We start from the raw sequence: 18,251 nt of genomic DNA on the forward strand, positions 1-18,251 counted from the left end.
CTATGTATTTTTCAAGATTTTTAAATTATTATTGTCGCTTTCGATAATAACAAAAATTTTTTGTATGTAATGTTATATTTTCTTTTTTGTTTTTTACTATTTCTTTTACAGAGTAATTTTTTCTAATTTTATTTATTTTTATCCTTTTTTCAATTACCACTGCTATTTCAAATAAACTGCTTTTTCCAATTCTTATCTTTATCACCGGTAGATTATCCTCTTTACCACGTGAAATAAAACAAACTTATCAATTCCGCGAAATTTCATTTCGTTCGAATAATTTTTTCTAGTACAGTTATCAATTTCTTGCAGACGGCATCGCTGATAACAGCTCGATCTTCCAATACTTTCGCCAATTCTTTGCACAACTCCTCGGCTTGTTCATCCAGTTGGATTAATATCGGCATAAAAACATCGCACGATGAGTTTTCCTCTTTTTCCAGCCTCGGTATCTTCTCTTCTCTCTCGGATTCCTTGTGTTTATTTATTGCAATTAGTATAAAATGATAGCGGTTCGCGCTTTATTTAAGTATACAGAGGAGATGTTTTTTTTAATCTTTTTAAAATTATATGTTACAAACTAGTTGTTAAAAAAAAAAGAAAAACATCAAATCAAAATTATTTTGTTCTAAGAGGAATATTTTGTTCAATGTAATTTTATTCCAGATAGAATTGCTGAAAAAAATGAACTTGTAGATATTATATTATAAATTGTTGGATTTGCTCTTGTGTATAAGTTTAAAAAAAAACCTGAAATAAATAATTACCTATTATTTCTTGACTTATACCTTTAATCATACTTACATTGTATTCGTAGCATGTGTGCTCGTCGCGATTTTTGATAGCTCCAGCCAAATATCTAAGGTAGTCCTGCATGTTTGCGAAGCCTTCCAGAGAATAATACGGCCTCGAAGACAAGTAAGCTTGCATGACGCTGTTGATGTTGGGTATTTTAGCCAGAGCTTTCGCTATTTTAGCGATCAGTTGCTCCGAGCATCTTTGTCCTATATGCTCGAAAGTCTCCAGGGCTTCCTGACGTACCCAGGGGTTCTCGTTTTCCAGTAGATGAGCGAACAACCCGATTAAGATGGATGCTACGCCTTGGACTCCGCAACGATCGAGATCCTCGCTGCATCGTCGTATAAAATGGCAGATCTTGATTTTGCCCCGAGAAGGCAAATAGACGCATGAGGTCGCGATAGACTTCAAAATCTGAAATATCAAATATGAGGTTTCAATACTTATGCAACCAAAGAGTTTTTACCCTTACTTAACAAATAAGTAAATAACAATAAAACATATTTATACCGAACAAAACGTGTTATCCTGAAGACTTCCAAGACGAGTGGCGTCGAGCAGGCTAACGAATAAATCAGACACTATATCTAATTGTTTGCCTTCGCACTCGATAATCGCCTCTTCCACGAAAGTCCACAATTTAGTTAGAATTTCAATAATGTCCTTGTTATCGCTATAATCCACCGCTACCATCGCGGATACGGATTGCATCTGGAAATAGATGGATAAAAAACTTTTGAGCTTAACAATTTTTTAACCATTTTCACAATTTCGACATTGATCAAGATTTTAAATTAATAAGAAATCCATTTTTTTCAATATAGGAGATTGATAAATTTAGTATATCTTACAAGACATTTCCAATTGCGAATAGAAGGGTGTTCTTGCAAATCCAAAAAAGCCTTTGGCAAGTCCTCGAATTTATGCCGCAATCGTTCCGACGTAAAACCTTTAGTTTTCGCTACTAGTAGATACAGGATGGGTATATAATTATTTGTATCCAGAGTCTCGACGAGATTTTTGAGAAGAATAGATTTCATGTCTTCAGTCAATAGATCGAATAGACTGATAATCATGTGATCTAGCATGATCGCTTCTATACTGTCACGTCTTTCTATCAAAGTGAAGGAGACTTTGATCAGATGTTTAATATGATCGGCACATAGTTGCGAAGTTCCGAGCCTTAAACATAATAATATGCGAGGAATAAGTTGAATGGTATCAGTTTTTTAAATCACGATTGTTAATTAACGTATTATTAAACAACTAATTACATAATTAATAATGAGTTAATTGTATATATATATATATCATTAATGATTAAATAAAACTAAATAAAGTTAATGAATAAATAATATTACTTTTTATTAATTAATTAATAATTTATTAATTAAGTGTATTTACTAATATTTTATTAATCAACTTTATTAATATTAATGCTAATGTCAATATTAAAGTGAAGACTGCACGCAGTTGTTTACCTGCCAATAAAGCACCAAACGTCTGAACTTAGCAGGGAACTCCAAAAGTGACCACACAACAAATACTTTAGCAAAAGTGTCTCGAGTGTGTGAAAGTCTTCTGGTCGAATCTTACTGACAAGATCGCAAAAAAATATCAGAGTTGCCTCATAAACATTGATTAACGGTAATGATCCGCCAATCTCATGAGTACCTAGCAATTTTAACTCTCCGACGCAAATTTCTTCTCCGACTAGAAAAAAAACTTGTTGTGACTTTTAAAATATAAGTATAATTTAATTATAATTTTTTTTTTAATTTATAATATTTTTAAAATTTTCGAAATATTTGATATTCCAAATTCGTAAATCTTTTTTATAAGTCCTTGAAATTCTTAGACTTCTTAAAATTGTGTTTATTCTTTGTCACTTACGATATTCTATGTATGTCAGTGCAACATCCAAGATTGAATCCGAACCTAGAGACCATTTGCTATGATGCTCGTATGACATGTTGTTCAGTATTTCCATAATAGCGATTGTCAATAAATGATAATTTACATGTTGATCATGTGTGGCAATTTGTCTTCCATATTGAAAATATACCTAAAATACAAACAATTGCAACTTATATATAATTTTGCAAAATGTGCTAATTATGTCATACTTTTTTTCTTTAATATAATATAACAATGTAAGAATATTTTTATTATATTTTTTGCTATTTTGTGTATATAAATTCTTTATTTATTATTTTACAAAAAAATATAATGGTGCGTCTATAACAATGACAAAATAAATTTATTTTATTTTCTTCAATTGAATTTTAATCACATACCTGCTTGAAATCATCGTGATTAAAGATAATATCTAAGAAAGATGTAGCATTGATTGAAATTGTTCTTTCGTCCGCTTTTGTTAAACTGAAGCATGAATATCTGATGAAAATAATTTTTATATAATCCTTTTAATAATATCGTATTCTATTTTGTAATATGATATATGTATAATAATACTATATGATACATGGTATAATAATACTATATAATATAATTTTATGCGATACACACGCATCCACATAAGCGAAAATTCTTGTAATACTTAAAGATAATTTCTGTTTCGAAAGATTAATGGGGGGAGGGGATGAAGGGATCGACAAAAGATTGATCACCTGTGCATGTGCGCCAAAAGTTCCACTAGATATAGCATCGTTTCATTTGTGAGACATTTGTTGTAAACAGCTGTTAATTTCTCGAGGATTTTTAATAAACGCATAGCAACCAATATACTTCGTTCCGCGTTCTTCTGATCCTATATTATAATATATCTAATTGTTATTTTGATATATAATATTATTAATATAATAATCAATATAATATATTGTATCTTCGTAATATAATATAAAATAAATATAATATAAATATAATATAATATTATATATATATATATATAATATTTTGCTATTCATAATACTATTATACGAAGATATTTTGTTTAGATTTGTGCTAAAATAAATCATGTAACATACATATTGTTAGAATCGCATGCTAATGTACCTTGATCGTGGACAAAAGACGAGACACATCTTTCGCCATTTGAGCGAGGTGCATCACGACGCTGTTTGATTTGATACTGTCATGATAAATAAGAGCCAGTTTAGCAAATGCCTCAGATAAATCAACAAACGTCTTGGTGTCCATCCCATTTGCGATAGAGGCGATGTTACCGTACGCATCGATCACTGAGAAAACCGACAATTTAAAACGACGATACGACAATATGAAAAATTGATTGAATGTGTTAATAAAATTTTTTCTGATATATAATTAAGAAAATTCCATCATATATTATTTTAACTGCAAATCGACTTAAAATTGAATCTGCGAAAAAGTGCGCTTGTTGTTAGTAAAAAAGAGAGATATCTTATATTTTTATAAAATAATACATTTTTAAATCATTTTTCGAAATTTACGAAACATTATCTCTTTTTCTTCGTTTTTCTATTTTAAGTTTTGCATATATTGTAAATCACTGCATGTCATCGTTTTTTTCTGTTATCTAAGTTACATTAGAAAAATCCTTAGGAATGAATGCGCTCGCGATAAGGTCGAAAGTAAAGATTCCCAGGTTAAAAAGTCGTTAGGATATAATGGATGGATCGCTCTTACCTTTCATCAACAGCTCCGTTTCCGATTGCACATCCGTGTCGAAGACGATTACGTTGTTCAAAGTGGCAAAGAATAGCTTAAAGATCGCGCCTCCTTTTGTGAACAAATTCCTTAGTTCTTGCATCGCACCGCTCAATAAAACTCCGTACTTTGGGCTATAATAATTTTTCAACAATGCTCTTATTTTATGTATTATTCGATATATTTATATAAAATCATAAAAATTCTTAAGGATTTATTTCTTTACACTAGTAATATTTTAACATCTGATAGACACACCTGGTTTTGCAATGTTCGAAAACGATTTTTATCGTTTCGGGTAAAATGTCGCATAACGATGTGACATAAGAAGCTCGAACTTTTCCAAGTGTCGATACATGTTCTATACATTTTTTCCAGAAGGCAAGCACGCCATCACAGATACGTAGTTTGTGCATAATACCATCCAAATCATCGATTTTCACGTTATCGCCCATTATTGTGTCGTCTATGGATTTCACGATCTTTATCACAAAAAATAAAAAATATCTCAATATAAAAGCTAAAGCGGTAAGTATCAGATCAAATTACTTTGCGTGCAATATAATTATAATTTTATACAATACATACATATTATAATTAAAAAAAAATATATGTACAAAATATTAAAAAAATGTATATATACATATATACATAGAATAATAATAATTTATAAAATTACTTGTGACAGAAAATGTTGAGCTTTCGGCATAATATTTTTGAAAACTTGCTTGTCAAGCGATTCAACTGTACATCTGGAGAGACATTGCTCCAACATTTGTAGCAAGCACTCTGTATTGAGAGCAAGATCTTTGGTTTCCAGTAACGCTTAACGATTGACGATTGAAAAAAGCATTAAGGATTAATCATCTTGATGGAATATTATTATATAAAAAAATAAGACTATGTAAGTATACCATATATAAAAAGATATTAGTTAATTATATACATATTAAGCGTAATTTTAAAGAGAAAATATAATATCAAAAAATTTCTCATTTTTTAAATTATTGTTTTCATATTTTTTAAGATTAACGTTTTCTTTGAATAAAAATATTTTTACTTTTTTTACATTTTATAACTCTGATACTAAAATTAATCAATTTTGTATAATGAAAAATTCTTGCGACGTAATTAACTTTTTAAAATTATGTAAATTATATTACATTAACATTTTTATATTAAAAAATTTTGATTGGGTACATTGTTTCCAGCGAATCATCTTGTATATTAAAAGGATATTTGTAACTTGCACACTTGGCTGTCTGTATCGACCAATTCGAAGGAATCTTTTTCGAGCTGATAGCTGGAAGCTTCGCTGAAAGTGATTGTATGACTGGGTGATGACATCTTTCTCTGTACAACCTATTCTAGAATATAAAATAATATAAAAAATAAAAAATAAATTAATACATACAAATATTTATTTCCTATTATCGATTAACTACCTCAGAGTATAAATACCTCAAAGAAAAACAATTACTAATTTTTTTACATTTAATAATTCTTTTTTATTCTATTATTAGTCTAAGTATTTCTCCTATTATTTTTAAATATTCTATATATTTGAATAATTGTTACTTAAATAAGTATTGATATTTATACTGCTATTAAAGAGATTTAAATACAATTTATGGATTTATTGATTAATTAATAGTATAATAGATAAAATATACTATATATAATAGTTCAAACTATTCGCCAGTAGCGAATATTTTCACAATAGTTCCAATGCGAAGATCGATCAACGGGGAGTTGTAATCAGACCTCTCCTCTCCCGATAATAGGTAAAAGCGGAGCAAATCGAAAATTTCTTGGCAATGCTCGAGGTTGCCGAAGTTTGCTGATAAGGACGTCAATTAAAGCAGCTCCAAGCTGTCTAATCGCCGATTTGCCAAAACTTTCTGTCTGCAATTTCTGCGCTATCGCCGACAAGCGAGATTGTAACCCACTTCTCAAGAGGATTTAACCGAACGAATCGATGCAAAGTCGATCTGTTGAAATTCCCCCTCAACCCTCATCCTTTAATTATCACGAGTGTTTTTATACGTTCGTCAGATTGCAATTTTTTTAGATGATACAGACTAAATTGAAGGTAAGATTTACTGAAACGAGAGTATTGCGATCAATATTAAGCATTAATGTGGAATGAATTTAAAAATTAAGATTAGCGCATATTTGCAAAAATTAATAGGGAGAAGATATCCTGAACATTAAACTAGATCTTTTTGTCAATGCAACAAGGCCGTACGAACAGGAAGAAATCCGATCAGAAAAGAGACAAGGAAAAAAGAAAGATAATCGCGGGGTGTCGAGCAGTTGGAAAATAAAGAAACGAGAAAAGAAGCCGATCCCAGCCAGGAATTGGAATGATCGAGCCGTCGACTTGCCATGGCAACTGCGGACAACAAGCTGTCAGATGATGGGCAGAGTTTTGATCAATAATACCGGCAGTGACTGGCTGCCTGTGCCGGCGATTCTCGAATTCGATATACGGAGTCGCGCGAACGGTGATTTCGACGACTCCAAACAACAGCACGTGGTCCGCTGGGTTGTAGTAAGGACAGGGGGAGGTGAAAGGGTTAAAAGAGGGTGGTTTCGACACGTGACCACGCGAGCGATGTGTACCAGGCTGAGTCACGGAGGATGGATTCGAGCGATGTGATTTTCGATCGAGAGATGCTAATTTTTTGTCCCTGAATCACGAATTCGAGCCATCAAAAGCGGCCCTGGCTACTGATTGCAATACCGACGTTTCGTTATTTCGATATCTATCGAAAAAGTCTGATTTATTAAGTCCATATGATATCCGAACATTATATTCAAAATAAAGGAGAAGGAATAAATAACGAAATAAATCTCCACAGGGATTAAAATTTGCTATTGATAAAAGAATTATCTTCATTTAAATTCCCTTCAATTATCTTATATTTCTTACTTTAATAATGCGGAAAAATAGATAATTATTCTCTCAAGGAAGAGAAATATATACCATATTATAATCACAATAAAGCTTTTTTTTACCCATCCATTCTTTTATTGAGATTTAAAAGCTATTCACGCTTTTCTAATAAAATATGGTAATATTCTCATTAATAATATGAAATAACACAGATAAAAAATTAATTCAAAATGATATAATTAATAAAATAGTTTCATTCACAATATAATATCCTTCCTAAAGATATTAAACAAATAATTTTTTTTATTTTTCCGCATCATTAAAAACAACGAAAGTATTTCAACTACACAAATTAAGACATTTTGTATGTTTGCATATATGTAGATATCGTGATATTACATCACCATGACCTCGAGGGCAGCGTGTGCGAAGTCAGCGAGGAGTTCGACCACCCTGGCAGCGCTGACAGTGATCGTAATGACGGGGGTTAATGGTACTAATACAATCGTAGTATTAGTGTGTTGGCCGTCGTTCAAAGCGGAGAGAGAGAGAGAGAGAGAGAGAGAGAGAGAGAGAGAGAGAGAAGGAAAGGGACAGAGAGATAGCAATACAGGTGTGTTGGTAAACCGGGCTTGGATTTGGTACACATCGGAGGGTGGGTGGAGGGTGATGGCGATAGATGAAGACAGTCGGTCAGTCGGCGTCCTGTCGCGGCGTCGACAACGTTCCTCGCTCTTCGCACTCTTCGGTCGAGGATCGAAAACTAAAAAAGAATCTCGAGTACATGTTTGTAAAATAAGTAAGTATATTTACGCGCATTTTTGAAAGCGTTTGTACAAGTTTTCGCGCGTAGGATTAGTCATAGTTTGGCAAATTTGCGGCAAGTTATACGCCTATCTTTTTAAGTTACAAGTCCTTAAAATACAGGCTTATAGTAAGCTTATAATTTTAATGAGACAGAGATCCTTTTCCTTTTAAAAATATTTTAGAGTTATTGCATTATATATAATTGCTGTTTTTCATGATACATTTAATTTAATAATATTATTAGCAGATAGCTTTAGTGGAGTGAAAGCACTTTATATTAAACGAGGAAACGAGGATATATCAACTAAATAACAAATCAATCAATCGATCAATCAATCGATAAGTTCTACTCGAAGAGCGATTCTGGCGATTCTTTCGAGAAGATCCATTGACGATGTAAAGAAGATTGCTCGGAAATGTCTAGCGGTAGAAGAGCGACACGACCCGTCAGACAGCTGTCATTGCAGCAGCCTGCACCGCGTCGGCAGCACATCAGACGACAGAAATCAGCGGAGGACGATTGCAACAAGTCTTTGCAGATCTATGCAAATCCAATCGCGAACGACAGACTAGGCACAAATGCGACGGACAAGCCCAAGGTGCGATTGTTGAGGAATCTCTTGCTTACTTAATCGTTAGAACACCGTGTTCATCGTCGCACCACCATCTGAAAAATCATATAATATTAAAATTATATTTAATATATTTTATATATTATTTTTAATCATATTATTATTATTACATATCTGTATCTATTATAACTGGCAGGTGCGAGTCGCTTGGGGCGACGATCGTCACGAATGCGATGGTCTGGCCCAAGTGGAGGTGGTGGCGCGGCAGATTCCGAGCCGATCCAGACCCACCACGGGCCGATCTGGCAGGACTTATACCACTACGGAGAAGGCGTCGATTCTCTATTCGCGGCAGGAGCTCGCCGAGAGGCTGCGGCTCGCGTGGAAGCATCGCGAGCAGAACAAAGCGAACATTGATATTTTCTTGGCACATAACGTAGCCGTAGAGGAGCGCTGTGAATCTGAATTATCAATGTCCACTTCGCCAACTCCGCTCACCGGAGAGGAGCCTGATTTTATGAAAAGTGAAGAAAAAAGCCCGCGAAATCTGAAAGTACCTGGCAATTTAGAAGAGCGAGGAAGGAAAACGCGTGAAATCGATAACGGAGATAAAAAAGAATGCGAGACGAAGTTGGAGGCTGCGTCTGGAATGATGGAAAACGACTTGTTGATAAAAAGAGATGAAAATGTGACGAAGGAGGTGGACAAGGAGAGGGGAGAGAACGAGGTATGCGCATCTAAATCAATAATTATACATTTAAATGATATAATTATATTATTTTTTTTTAGCAATCAATCAAATCTTGTAAATTTAATATAGCGTCACACATTTTTTTAATCCTTTCATATTAATATTTAAAATATACAAGATAATTTTTTTTTACACAAATTTTACAAAAAATATGAAGAATGATAGAATCTTTCTAACATTATTTGAAAGAAAAGAATTTAATTTTCGTTAATATTATTATCTCTAATTATATAATAGATTTTTTTTTCCAAGATAAGTAAATAATAGTATTACTTTCTACAAAAAAATAATTATGAAATAAATTTAGTCAGAGAATATTATCGATTTTTTCAGAGAAACACGCAAACTAACTCGGATGTCGAGGAGAAAAAGAAGAAGACAAAGATAAACATTGATTGCACGAGCCTTCATCTTCCGACGAACGATCAGTTACATCCTTCGATCATCTTTCCGTCCTTAAAACCGGAAAATGCAGAACCAGCGAAGAACAACGACAATTTCTCGTCGGCGAGAAAGAAGCGCGCGAGTTTTCAGAGCGGTACCAATCGTGCCTTTCTGATACCGATGACGGAAAAAACTCCGAGGGAGATCACGGAAGGGAAGGATAAAATCGCGTCGGCGAAATCGATTTGTGAGATCAGATGCGCTTCGGCTGCGACGAGATCGCCGATCGACAAAGGCACCACCCTCGCGAAAAATTCGTCCACGACGAACTTGGAAAAAACGAGAAGAACAAATTCCGCGCCGCCGCAAAGACGTAATTTGGGACCTGCTGCATCTGGGAACCGCGTTCAAGTAAATATCGTGATCGACGCGCCTGGTCTTACCGAAGCTCCGGATAAGTCGATGGTTTGCGGAAAAATGCGGAGTGAAAAAGACGCCGTGGAAAAAATCGAGGAAGATTCGACGAAGGTAGGGGGTTGCCCTTCATTCTATCTAAGGTTCTGAAGAGTGTGCGCTTGAGAATTTATCGAGATCCATTTATCACTTTACGCACATTAACCAAGAATCGGTATTTATAAATTACAAATATATACAGAGATATAAAAAAAATAATATAAAGAATATAAATAAAAAATATAAGAAAATATATAAAGATAGGGATCGCGCGAATTGTCCTTTAGATATCGCGAGGTGAGCGATCGATAAGATCGGCGCCTCTGAAGAAGAGATCGAGGAGCGCCAAGAGGCGCCTTCTCGCTTCGTCGGGCGGATGCAAGGACGAGGAACGTGGAGGACGGGGGAAGAATTCCGTAGATCCCAGAACGAGCGACGTGATTACCATGGTATCGCTGGTCAGCTCAGCTGATAGCGATAGCGACGCGGAAAACTCGCCAGGCGATGATAAGCTTATCAATGAGTTACGTAGCAAGCTACCCACCACGCCCATCATTAAAACGTCTATCAATCCCAATCCCACTGTACTGAGAAAACCTATCAAGTCAGGTATGCTTTTTGTCTTATCTTTATATAAACTGAAATATTTTTACATAAATTAAACATTTTATATACATAAATTGTGTAAACATAAAAGTTTTGCAAATAAATGTCGTAATAAATTTTATATAAAAATTTCGAGTAATGAATTTTTTTAAGCACAGAATTTTTGTCAAGTTCTTTTTATATTCTTTTCTCTTCCTAGGCTTCTTAAAAATGTTTTTTTTTTATTTTATTTTATTTTTTTTAATCTGTATCGTCATACATTGGATCACGAATAAAATAGTTTTCATACTTGTCTTAAATTTATATTTATTTAGCTGATCGTGCTAAGAGATAACATTTGATAACGTATACGCGTGCGGCAACAAGCAAGGCGAAGAGGCGTAGAACTATAATTGAACCGACTAATTAAGAGAGACACGAGACACGCGAACAACACATAGCTAGAATTCTCAAACGCCGGCTTCTCTGCACAATACGCGCCTTCAGCGAATTCACAATCAGCCGCCCAAAACGAAATTCAACGACTTCATTATTGCTATCGCATTTTTATAGCAAGATAATTATACAAAGATAATTTAAAGAGAGTTAAGTAAGAGCTTTAAAAAAATGACAACTAAGATATATCATTAATCTTTCAATTTTCAAAATTGATCTCGTTGAGAAATCCAGTTAATAAAAAAATTATCAGTCCGCCTCACACAATTTTTATTACTGATAAATCTGACCCATCCTGCATGCGGTCGTGCAGTTAGTGCGGCGCATTGCGGAGATATCGTGATTGATCGTATTGGGATTAATAGACTGCCGTATACGATCGAGAGTTTGGGCTCTTTTTGCAATCGTGCCGAATCTATTTGTCGAATAATCTGTTTCCCCTATTGGCAACTATGATTGTGAGCCAAATATCGCCCGTCATCGATTTACTTTCGTATAGGATAAAAAAAAAAAGAGAGAAAATTATCTATACTATATGTTACCTCTCATTTCAAAGTTCTCGTAATTTTGCGAAACCAGATGAAATTATTCACTCGAGGAATTTCAATTTGTAAAGTTTATGATTCTTGTATTAAATCGCATGAATAGTCTCCTTTCAGAGAGACTCTTTCGATGAGGAGCCGACCAAGGACGAGAAGCGGATCGCCAATAACGTTCAACCTCCTTATTTCGGTTTCACCCTCAACGTCGCGCACGGAAACGGTTACAAAGATTCGTCGGATAAGCAGGATCTAGCCGTCGACGACGTGGTAGCGACGCCGGCACTAGTAGCCGTTCCCGCGCTGTCAATTTCGCAGGATGCCGAGAAAACGGTGCCAGAGGCACCGTTGACCGATCGCGAGAAGAGATGCCTGGCGGTGCCGATCGGCGATCTGCACGACAAGAAGCGAAAGCTGCTGCGAACACGGAGTATACCGAGTCGTCCGATGTGAGCGAAACTATAATCCTATAAAATACAATAATATAATTTAAATACAATAAAACTTTCTATTCCAGCCGGTGTTTATTAGTCGATAATTATTTGATTTATTGATAATAGAAATTCTACTATTCTAGGAATTATTCTCTCAAAAACGAAATCACACGATGCTACAAAATAACAAAAACTTTGAAAAAATTAGCGAAAGCAAGTCAGAGAGATCGCGAAATGAAGTAGTCTGCGCAAGTGGTGTAGTCAAGATTCTATTGTCGTATCTTAATCTATATACAAATAGCGTATTGGGGGAGGGAAGGAGGGAGAAAAAGTTCGATTGGCCGACGATTTATGATATCGACGTGGAAAAAAATAAAGTGGGTAACGTGATGTAACGATGATGGGGTGGGAGAGGAGAAGGTTGTTTTGTAACGGACTGGTACGGCCGTGAATGTTTGCATCCCGCGGATGGTGGTACGTCCTTCGATTGGTGCCTCCATCAAACTTCGATCATCATATTTGGTTGTCTTTCGCGCGACGTCTCTACGTCGCTTATAATTTAAAATTAGAAAACTGAAATAACTAAACTTGGCAAATTTTATGACTCAAAGATTCTTTCTTCGTTCAGTTAGATAGAGATTTTCGAGATTCTTCTATTTTCATGAACAATTCGATATTGGACAGAACTTTCTCAGCGAGGCGTGGATCTTTTGTTGATGCGATTAATATGTTTTGACTGCCCCGATATTTTCAGTAAAAGTAATTAAGAAAGGAACGTGTTCCGATGATGTTCACAGAATAACGGAGCAGACGAATAATGTACCGATGGAAATGAAGGAGCAGAGGTCATATCTCGCAATGTCACGGATTGATCTCGTCGCGGTTCCAATTCCTCCAATTGATATTCCGCTTTCAAAAGTAAGAGAATAATGTTAATTCAAGTTGAAGCAAATAATTATATAATATATATATATATATATATAATATATAAATTATATTTATATTATAATTATATTTATATTATTATATAATAATATTTATATAATAATATAATATTATTTTACATTATATTTTATTTTTGTTATGTGAAAATATACAGGTTGAAAACTTTTCTAAAGAAACGTTGCCGGCGAAAGAAACACCGCAAGAGATGATGCCGTCAGAACCGCATTTTCAAACAACTAAGGAAAAAGAATGCTGGCATCTTTACAGACGAATGTGCGATAAGGGAGTGTACGTGTCTTTTGACACTGTTTTAAGGTAATGGATAAGTATCGATCAAGTAAAAAAATATAATAAATTTCAATTAATTACAAATAGAAATTTTAAATAATTGATTATATATATATATATATATATATATATATATATATATATATATATATATCAGTCGTAAAATAAAATCTCTTATATAACTATAACCAAAATAAAATAATGTAACATTGCATTAAATTAAACAATAGCACGCATCTCCTTATAATGATATTATTATGATAAAAGATTTTGTTAAGGAGAGAAATATTTAAAAATTTCAAAAAAAATTAATAATGCAGACTGTGATTTAAACTTTAGATATAGAATAAAGTGCAAATTAGAAGTTTGAAAACGTATCAGAAATTTTGATATCAATTTATTAAACTTAAATTATTCATAATCTATACGCAATGATAAGTAATTGGAAAAGTATTTTTCAGAGGCATGCTAACACCGACGGAATATCGATTACGACAAAAGGAATATTCCCAAGATTTGCGATAAAATTAGCAAAAACATTGGATTGCTTTGTTATAAAATGTTGAAATACCTTCTTACTTAATTAACTGAGATTATTTTTACTTTCTCGAATCGATCAATTATCTGAAAATGACAGAATAAAACGTAATATTACTAATGAAACTTTATATAATTTATATAAATGTAATTTATATTAGTTATAATTAATAAATTATATATATTATAACTTGTATACATAATTTATTAATTTTTAATTATATTTTACTAATTTGTATATATAATTTATATTTATTTGATTAAAATTATGATAAATAAATTAAATATACACACAAAATCACATACATTATAATAGTTATATATAATTTATTAATTATAAATTATAATTATATTTTTATGATTAAAAAAGTTATTTATAGAAATTATATACACATAAAATTAAAATATAATAATTGGATATCAAGTAGAATATAAATTATTATTATTAAAGTCGAATAAGTAATGTTTTAATAATAATAATAATTACTAATAATAATAAATTGCACATTCAATAAAAAAATAGGCGCAATCGAATTATCTGATATTAGATAGTTCCTATCAAGCTTTAAATAAAATTCTATTGTCTTTCTCTTGATTTTCCTACATATAAAACACAGTTTTTTTCTGAATTATTTTTAAATTATTCCGAATAGTATCAGAACATTTTTAATTTGTGAAAATATAGCAATGTATTTTATAAAGTCAAAGAAATTGTCTGTTCTTTCTGCATTAATAATAAGATAAATATATATTTAGAAATAAGAGAAAAAAAAAGAAAGTATTTCTCTTTGTATATGTAAAAGATATATACACACACATATTCATGTATATCCATATATAAATTTATAAAGAATGAAAAGTATGCCTTAAGACACATTCGCTGTATAATTAACGCAAAATGAATGTCAAAAGCAATCATGCTCACCGATTAAAAGCAAATTTAAATTTGTTTCCTCATTGATGTAAAATTTCTTTTTTTTTTCTTCTTCCTTCGGATTAGAGGTTCGGTTGAACAAAATAGGATTAACTATGCGGCCATCAATTAATTTCTTTTGATCTTGGATTGATAAACACACAAATTAACTTCGAATAAAGAATATTCTTTATATATCGTGTTTAAACACCTCTGCTCCCGTCCACAGATCGCAACGAACTTGATGCGATGAATGTAAATATAAAAATTTCTGCCGTTAAACAGAGATGCAATACCGCTCTTTTACTAAGCGAAGTTCAAGTACGAACTGCCCCAATCGCTATGCGCCTGCGCGAACGCAGATGCGCACACGAAGCTGTCATCTGCGTCACGTGATTACGCCCCGATTGGTGTATATTTTGACCAATCAGGACAAAATGAGCAAAAATTCCATTGTTCTGATTGATCTGATCAAATACTACTCTGCTCCATGATGTAAAAAAACAAAATATATATAAATATAAAAAGAATAAAATATAAATATAAAATATTATATATTAATATTTTATATTAATATTTTATATTTTTATAACAAATATAAAATATTTTCTTACATCATGCTCTGCTCTATAGGGAATATTTCCGAATGCACCCTAATCGTGTACAAACGTTATTATTAGTTATCATTAATCATTACGTTCACCGCTTATCACCGTATCGGTCTCGCGAAATGAGATTTTTGCCCGCCTCCTTGTCATGACAACGGATGCGAGCAAGTATGTCGAGGAAGCACGAGAATAAGGCTAACATCGACTACAAGGCGCGGCTCGAGTACAAATTATACTTGGTATGTATGCTATGCATTTTAGGTTAGGACGACCATAGTTCAGATCAAATAACGAATTAGACGTACCTTGATAACGATTAATTAATTAGAAGTCAAATAATGTATGAATCACACTATTATTAATTATATAAGTATGATTACATAATAAATAATAAATATATAGATAACAATAGTATTATGGATAACAAAATGTAGATAATTTGTAAATGTTAAAAGAAATTTCAAGTTAGCACAACTGCAAAACCCTAATGAAAAATGATATATATCAATTTTTTATTCGATATATATTTCTTTATTTTCCCTTTTTGTATTCTATATTTAATATATAATATGTATAATTATTATTAATGATATACATAACATTTATTATATAATTATATATCGTTAACATTAATGGGTGAATGTTTTGGCAGCAAGCTTTTCCAACTTTGAACACAAAAATATTGAGAAGTCTTAGCATATTGGCTTCTTAAGACACGAAATATTTCATTTCTGTATGTATTATAATTTAAAGGCCAGAGAAAATCCAGAGCCAATATTTGATGTGTCGGAATGTGCCTTGAAGCATGTGCCATCGGGTATCTATTCACTCTGCAAGGTGTTTCGGAAGGAAATCTTATTAATGTACGACAACAAACTAAGCTCGCTCTCGGGTGGAGGTGCCTTAAATGATTTGTCGCTGCTGACTGTTTTAGACATTCATGGGAACGAGTTCGCAACATTACCCCCTGATATTATGTGTCTCTCTTCTCTCAAGGTGTATTTCTTAAATTAATCAGAAATTTTTATTGTTTGTTCCATATACATATAGCTTTTATGACAAAAAAGATATATAAAGAAAAGACAGTATTATGTAGAATCCTTCTGACAATATAAAATACTATATTGTATACTATTGTAAATGATATCAGTGATACTAAAGTATATAGTGATTTTTTTTAGGAGCTCTATTTGCAAGACAACAGCCTTCGCAAACTGCCCAATGAGATAATGTACTTGAGTAAATTAATAATTTTGAATATTTCGAGGAACAATCTGAAACAAATGCCTAATGGCATTGGGCAATTACAGAAACAACTCACTACTCTTAATATTAGCCATAATAAATCATTGCAAAAGCTACCCGTATCCTTGGGCTATGCTCAACAATTGACAAATCTAGATATTGATGGTTTGAAACTATCGTATCCACCTCAAGATATCTTAGACGGTGGCACGATAGTGATTATCGCATTTTTGGCGAACGAAAATGGAATCGACTACTCACCGGAAACTTCGCTATCAGAGAATGATATTTCAAGGGATATAAGCTCAGATGACATGCAAACAGTACATCACAATAAGAGTAATGACGTTCAGGTATTATTATTATAATAATAATTTAAATATTATTATAATAAAGTAATGTATATAAATTCATTATTATCATAATAAAATTATAAATATAATATATAAATTAAAAATTAAAATTATATTTAAAAATTATATAAATAATTTTTTAAATATAGATTATAAAAATATAATATACAGTATAAAATAATATATCTTTCTATGTGAAGATATAAGCTATAAACATTTGTTTTTATATGTGTTATGTCTTCTCTTTCTTTTCGTTCATGTTTTACACTTCATATTTTATTGTTAAGTTGATCAATTTTGTCAGTACTTATTATTAATTCGTAATATGCTTTTGCTGTTTGCGCATATTCACCGTTTCTTTTTCTTTCTCTTTTAGGCAACATTACAGAAACTAGACAAAATGAAGGCATGTTGGATGCTTCTTTGAGTTTCGTATGCTTCCCACTTGTTATCAATCTATTTTATTATTATTTATTAATAAACTAATTTTTTTTAATGATGCTCAGTGCAGTAACAATCCAATAGAAAGTAAATAAATTAATCAAATAAAGAAAAAACTTGACCAAGAAAGATTCACATATTACACAATTCCTTATAACTAAAGAAAATCATTATTTAATTATCTTTATTTTTTTGACAATTGCACTGAGCATCTAATTTATGTGGTCAATTATTAATTGCATTGGTAAAATGCTAATTATATGTTCCCATTTATGCTTTTTATACTATTTTTTGAATATTCTGTGTACTATTTCTTCTGTATACAATATCATATTATATATCTATTCTCTAGTATTATATTATATATTTACATTTTTCTCATTTAATTAATTTTTTTCCTTTATGTGTTTTAAGTGAACATTAAAAAAAATCCATTGTTAATTTGAAATTCCATAAAGATCCTAATTGATTAGGCTGATAAAAAAATTTATTCGTTTCTTTCTTTCATTTTACTGAAATAAGAATCTATATATGTGGAAAAACGAATATATTATTTTAGCAGAGTACTCTGCGTTGATACCACTGCTTACTGCTT

General features: G+C 32.1%; 3 protein-coding genes across 5 annotated transcripts in view; 2 read left to right on the forward strand and 1 right to left on the reverse strand.

The window, feature by feature from the left end:
* Nucleotides 1-150: 150 nt before the first annotated feature.
* The window catches only part of LOC138939334 (FIGNL1-interacting regulator of recombination and mitosis), a 27,818-nt gene continuing 9,717 nt past the window's right edge, over nucleotides 151-18,251 (reverse strand). Inside the window, exons 2-14 of one of the 2 annotated variants that reach the window (XM_070307019.1) lie at nucleotides 5,686-5,808; nucleotides 5,126-5,272; nucleotides 4,705-4,928; nucleotides 4,426-4,580; nucleotides 3,814-3,998; nucleotides 3,429-3,568; nucleotides 3,096-3,195; nucleotides 2,692-2,863; nucleotides 2,280-2,511; nucleotides 1,650-1,980; nucleotides 1,309-1,509; nucleotides 805-1,212; nucleotides 151-473 (exon numbers count right to left, since the gene is read on the reverse strand). In XM_070307019.1, coding sequence (XP_070163120.1) covers nucleotides 264-473; nucleotides 805-1,212; nucleotides 1,309-1,509; nucleotides 1,650-1,980; nucleotides 2,280-2,511; nucleotides 2,692-2,863; nucleotides 3,096-3,195; nucleotides 3,429-3,568; nucleotides 3,814-3,998; nucleotides 4,426-4,580; nucleotides 4,705-4,928; nucleotides 5,126-5,272; nucleotides 5,686-5,793 — 2,613 coding nt within the window. In that variant the 5' untranslated portion in view covers nucleotides 5,794-5,808 and the 3' untranslated portion in view covers nucleotides 151-263. Of the gene's footprint in view, nucleotides 474-804; nucleotides 1,213-1,308; nucleotides 1,510-1,649; nucleotides 1,981-2,279; nucleotides 2,512-2,691; nucleotides 2,864-3,095; nucleotides 3,196-3,428; nucleotides 3,569-3,813; nucleotides 3,999-4,425; nucleotides 4,581-4,704; nucleotides 4,929-5,125; nucleotides 5,273-5,685; nucleotides 5,814-18,251 lie in introns of both variants that reach the window. The other variant, XM_070307018.1, reaches the window with a different exon arrangement.
* On the forward strand, nucleotides 8,012-14,198 carry LOC138939446 (uncharacterized). Of its 2 annotated transcripts, none has more exons than XM_070307239.1 (9): nucleotides 8,012-8,144; nucleotides 8,397-8,751; nucleotides 8,921-9,451; nucleotides 9,809-10,387; nucleotides 10,600-10,921; nucleotides 12,002-12,341; nucleotides 13,124-13,244; nucleotides 13,426-13,586; nucleotides 14,021-14,198. In XM_070307239.1, exons 2-9 carry the CDS (start codon nucleotides 8,569-8,571, stop codon nucleotides 14,082-14,084), a joined length of 2,301 nt encoding a protein of 766 aa, XP_070163340.1. In that variant the 5' UTR covers nucleotides 8,012-8,144; nucleotides 8,397-8,568; the 3' UTR covers nucleotides 14,085-14,198. The 2 variants fall into 2 exon arrangements, with proteins under 2 accessions (XP_070163340.1, XP_070163341.1); XM_070307240.1 differs by having other exon boundaries at nucleotides 8,400-8,751.
* Nucleotides 15,646-18,251, forward strand: part of LOC138939239 (E3 ubiquitin-protein ligase LRSAM1) — a 5,868-nt gene continuing 3,262 nt past the window's right edge. Inside the window, 4 exon segments of the mRNA XM_070306885.1 lie at nucleotides 15,646-15,856; nucleotides 16,371-16,613; nucleotides 16,799-17,215; nucleotides 17,592-17,647. Coding sequence (XP_070162986.1) covers nucleotides 15,776-15,856; nucleotides 16,371-16,613; nucleotides 16,799-17,215; nucleotides 17,592-17,647 — 797 coding nt within the window. The 5' untranslated portion in view covers nucleotides 15,646-15,775.

This window comes from Polyergus mexicanus, unplaced genomic scaffold, assembly GCF_030449975.1.
Source record: "Polyergus mexicanus isolate NDT 795.1 unplaced genomic scaffold, iyPolMexi1.0 SCAF_14, whole genome shotgun sequence".
Taxonomy (NCBI): Eukaryota; Metazoa; Arthropoda; class Insecta; order Hymenoptera; family Formicidae; genus Polyergus; species Polyergus mexicanus.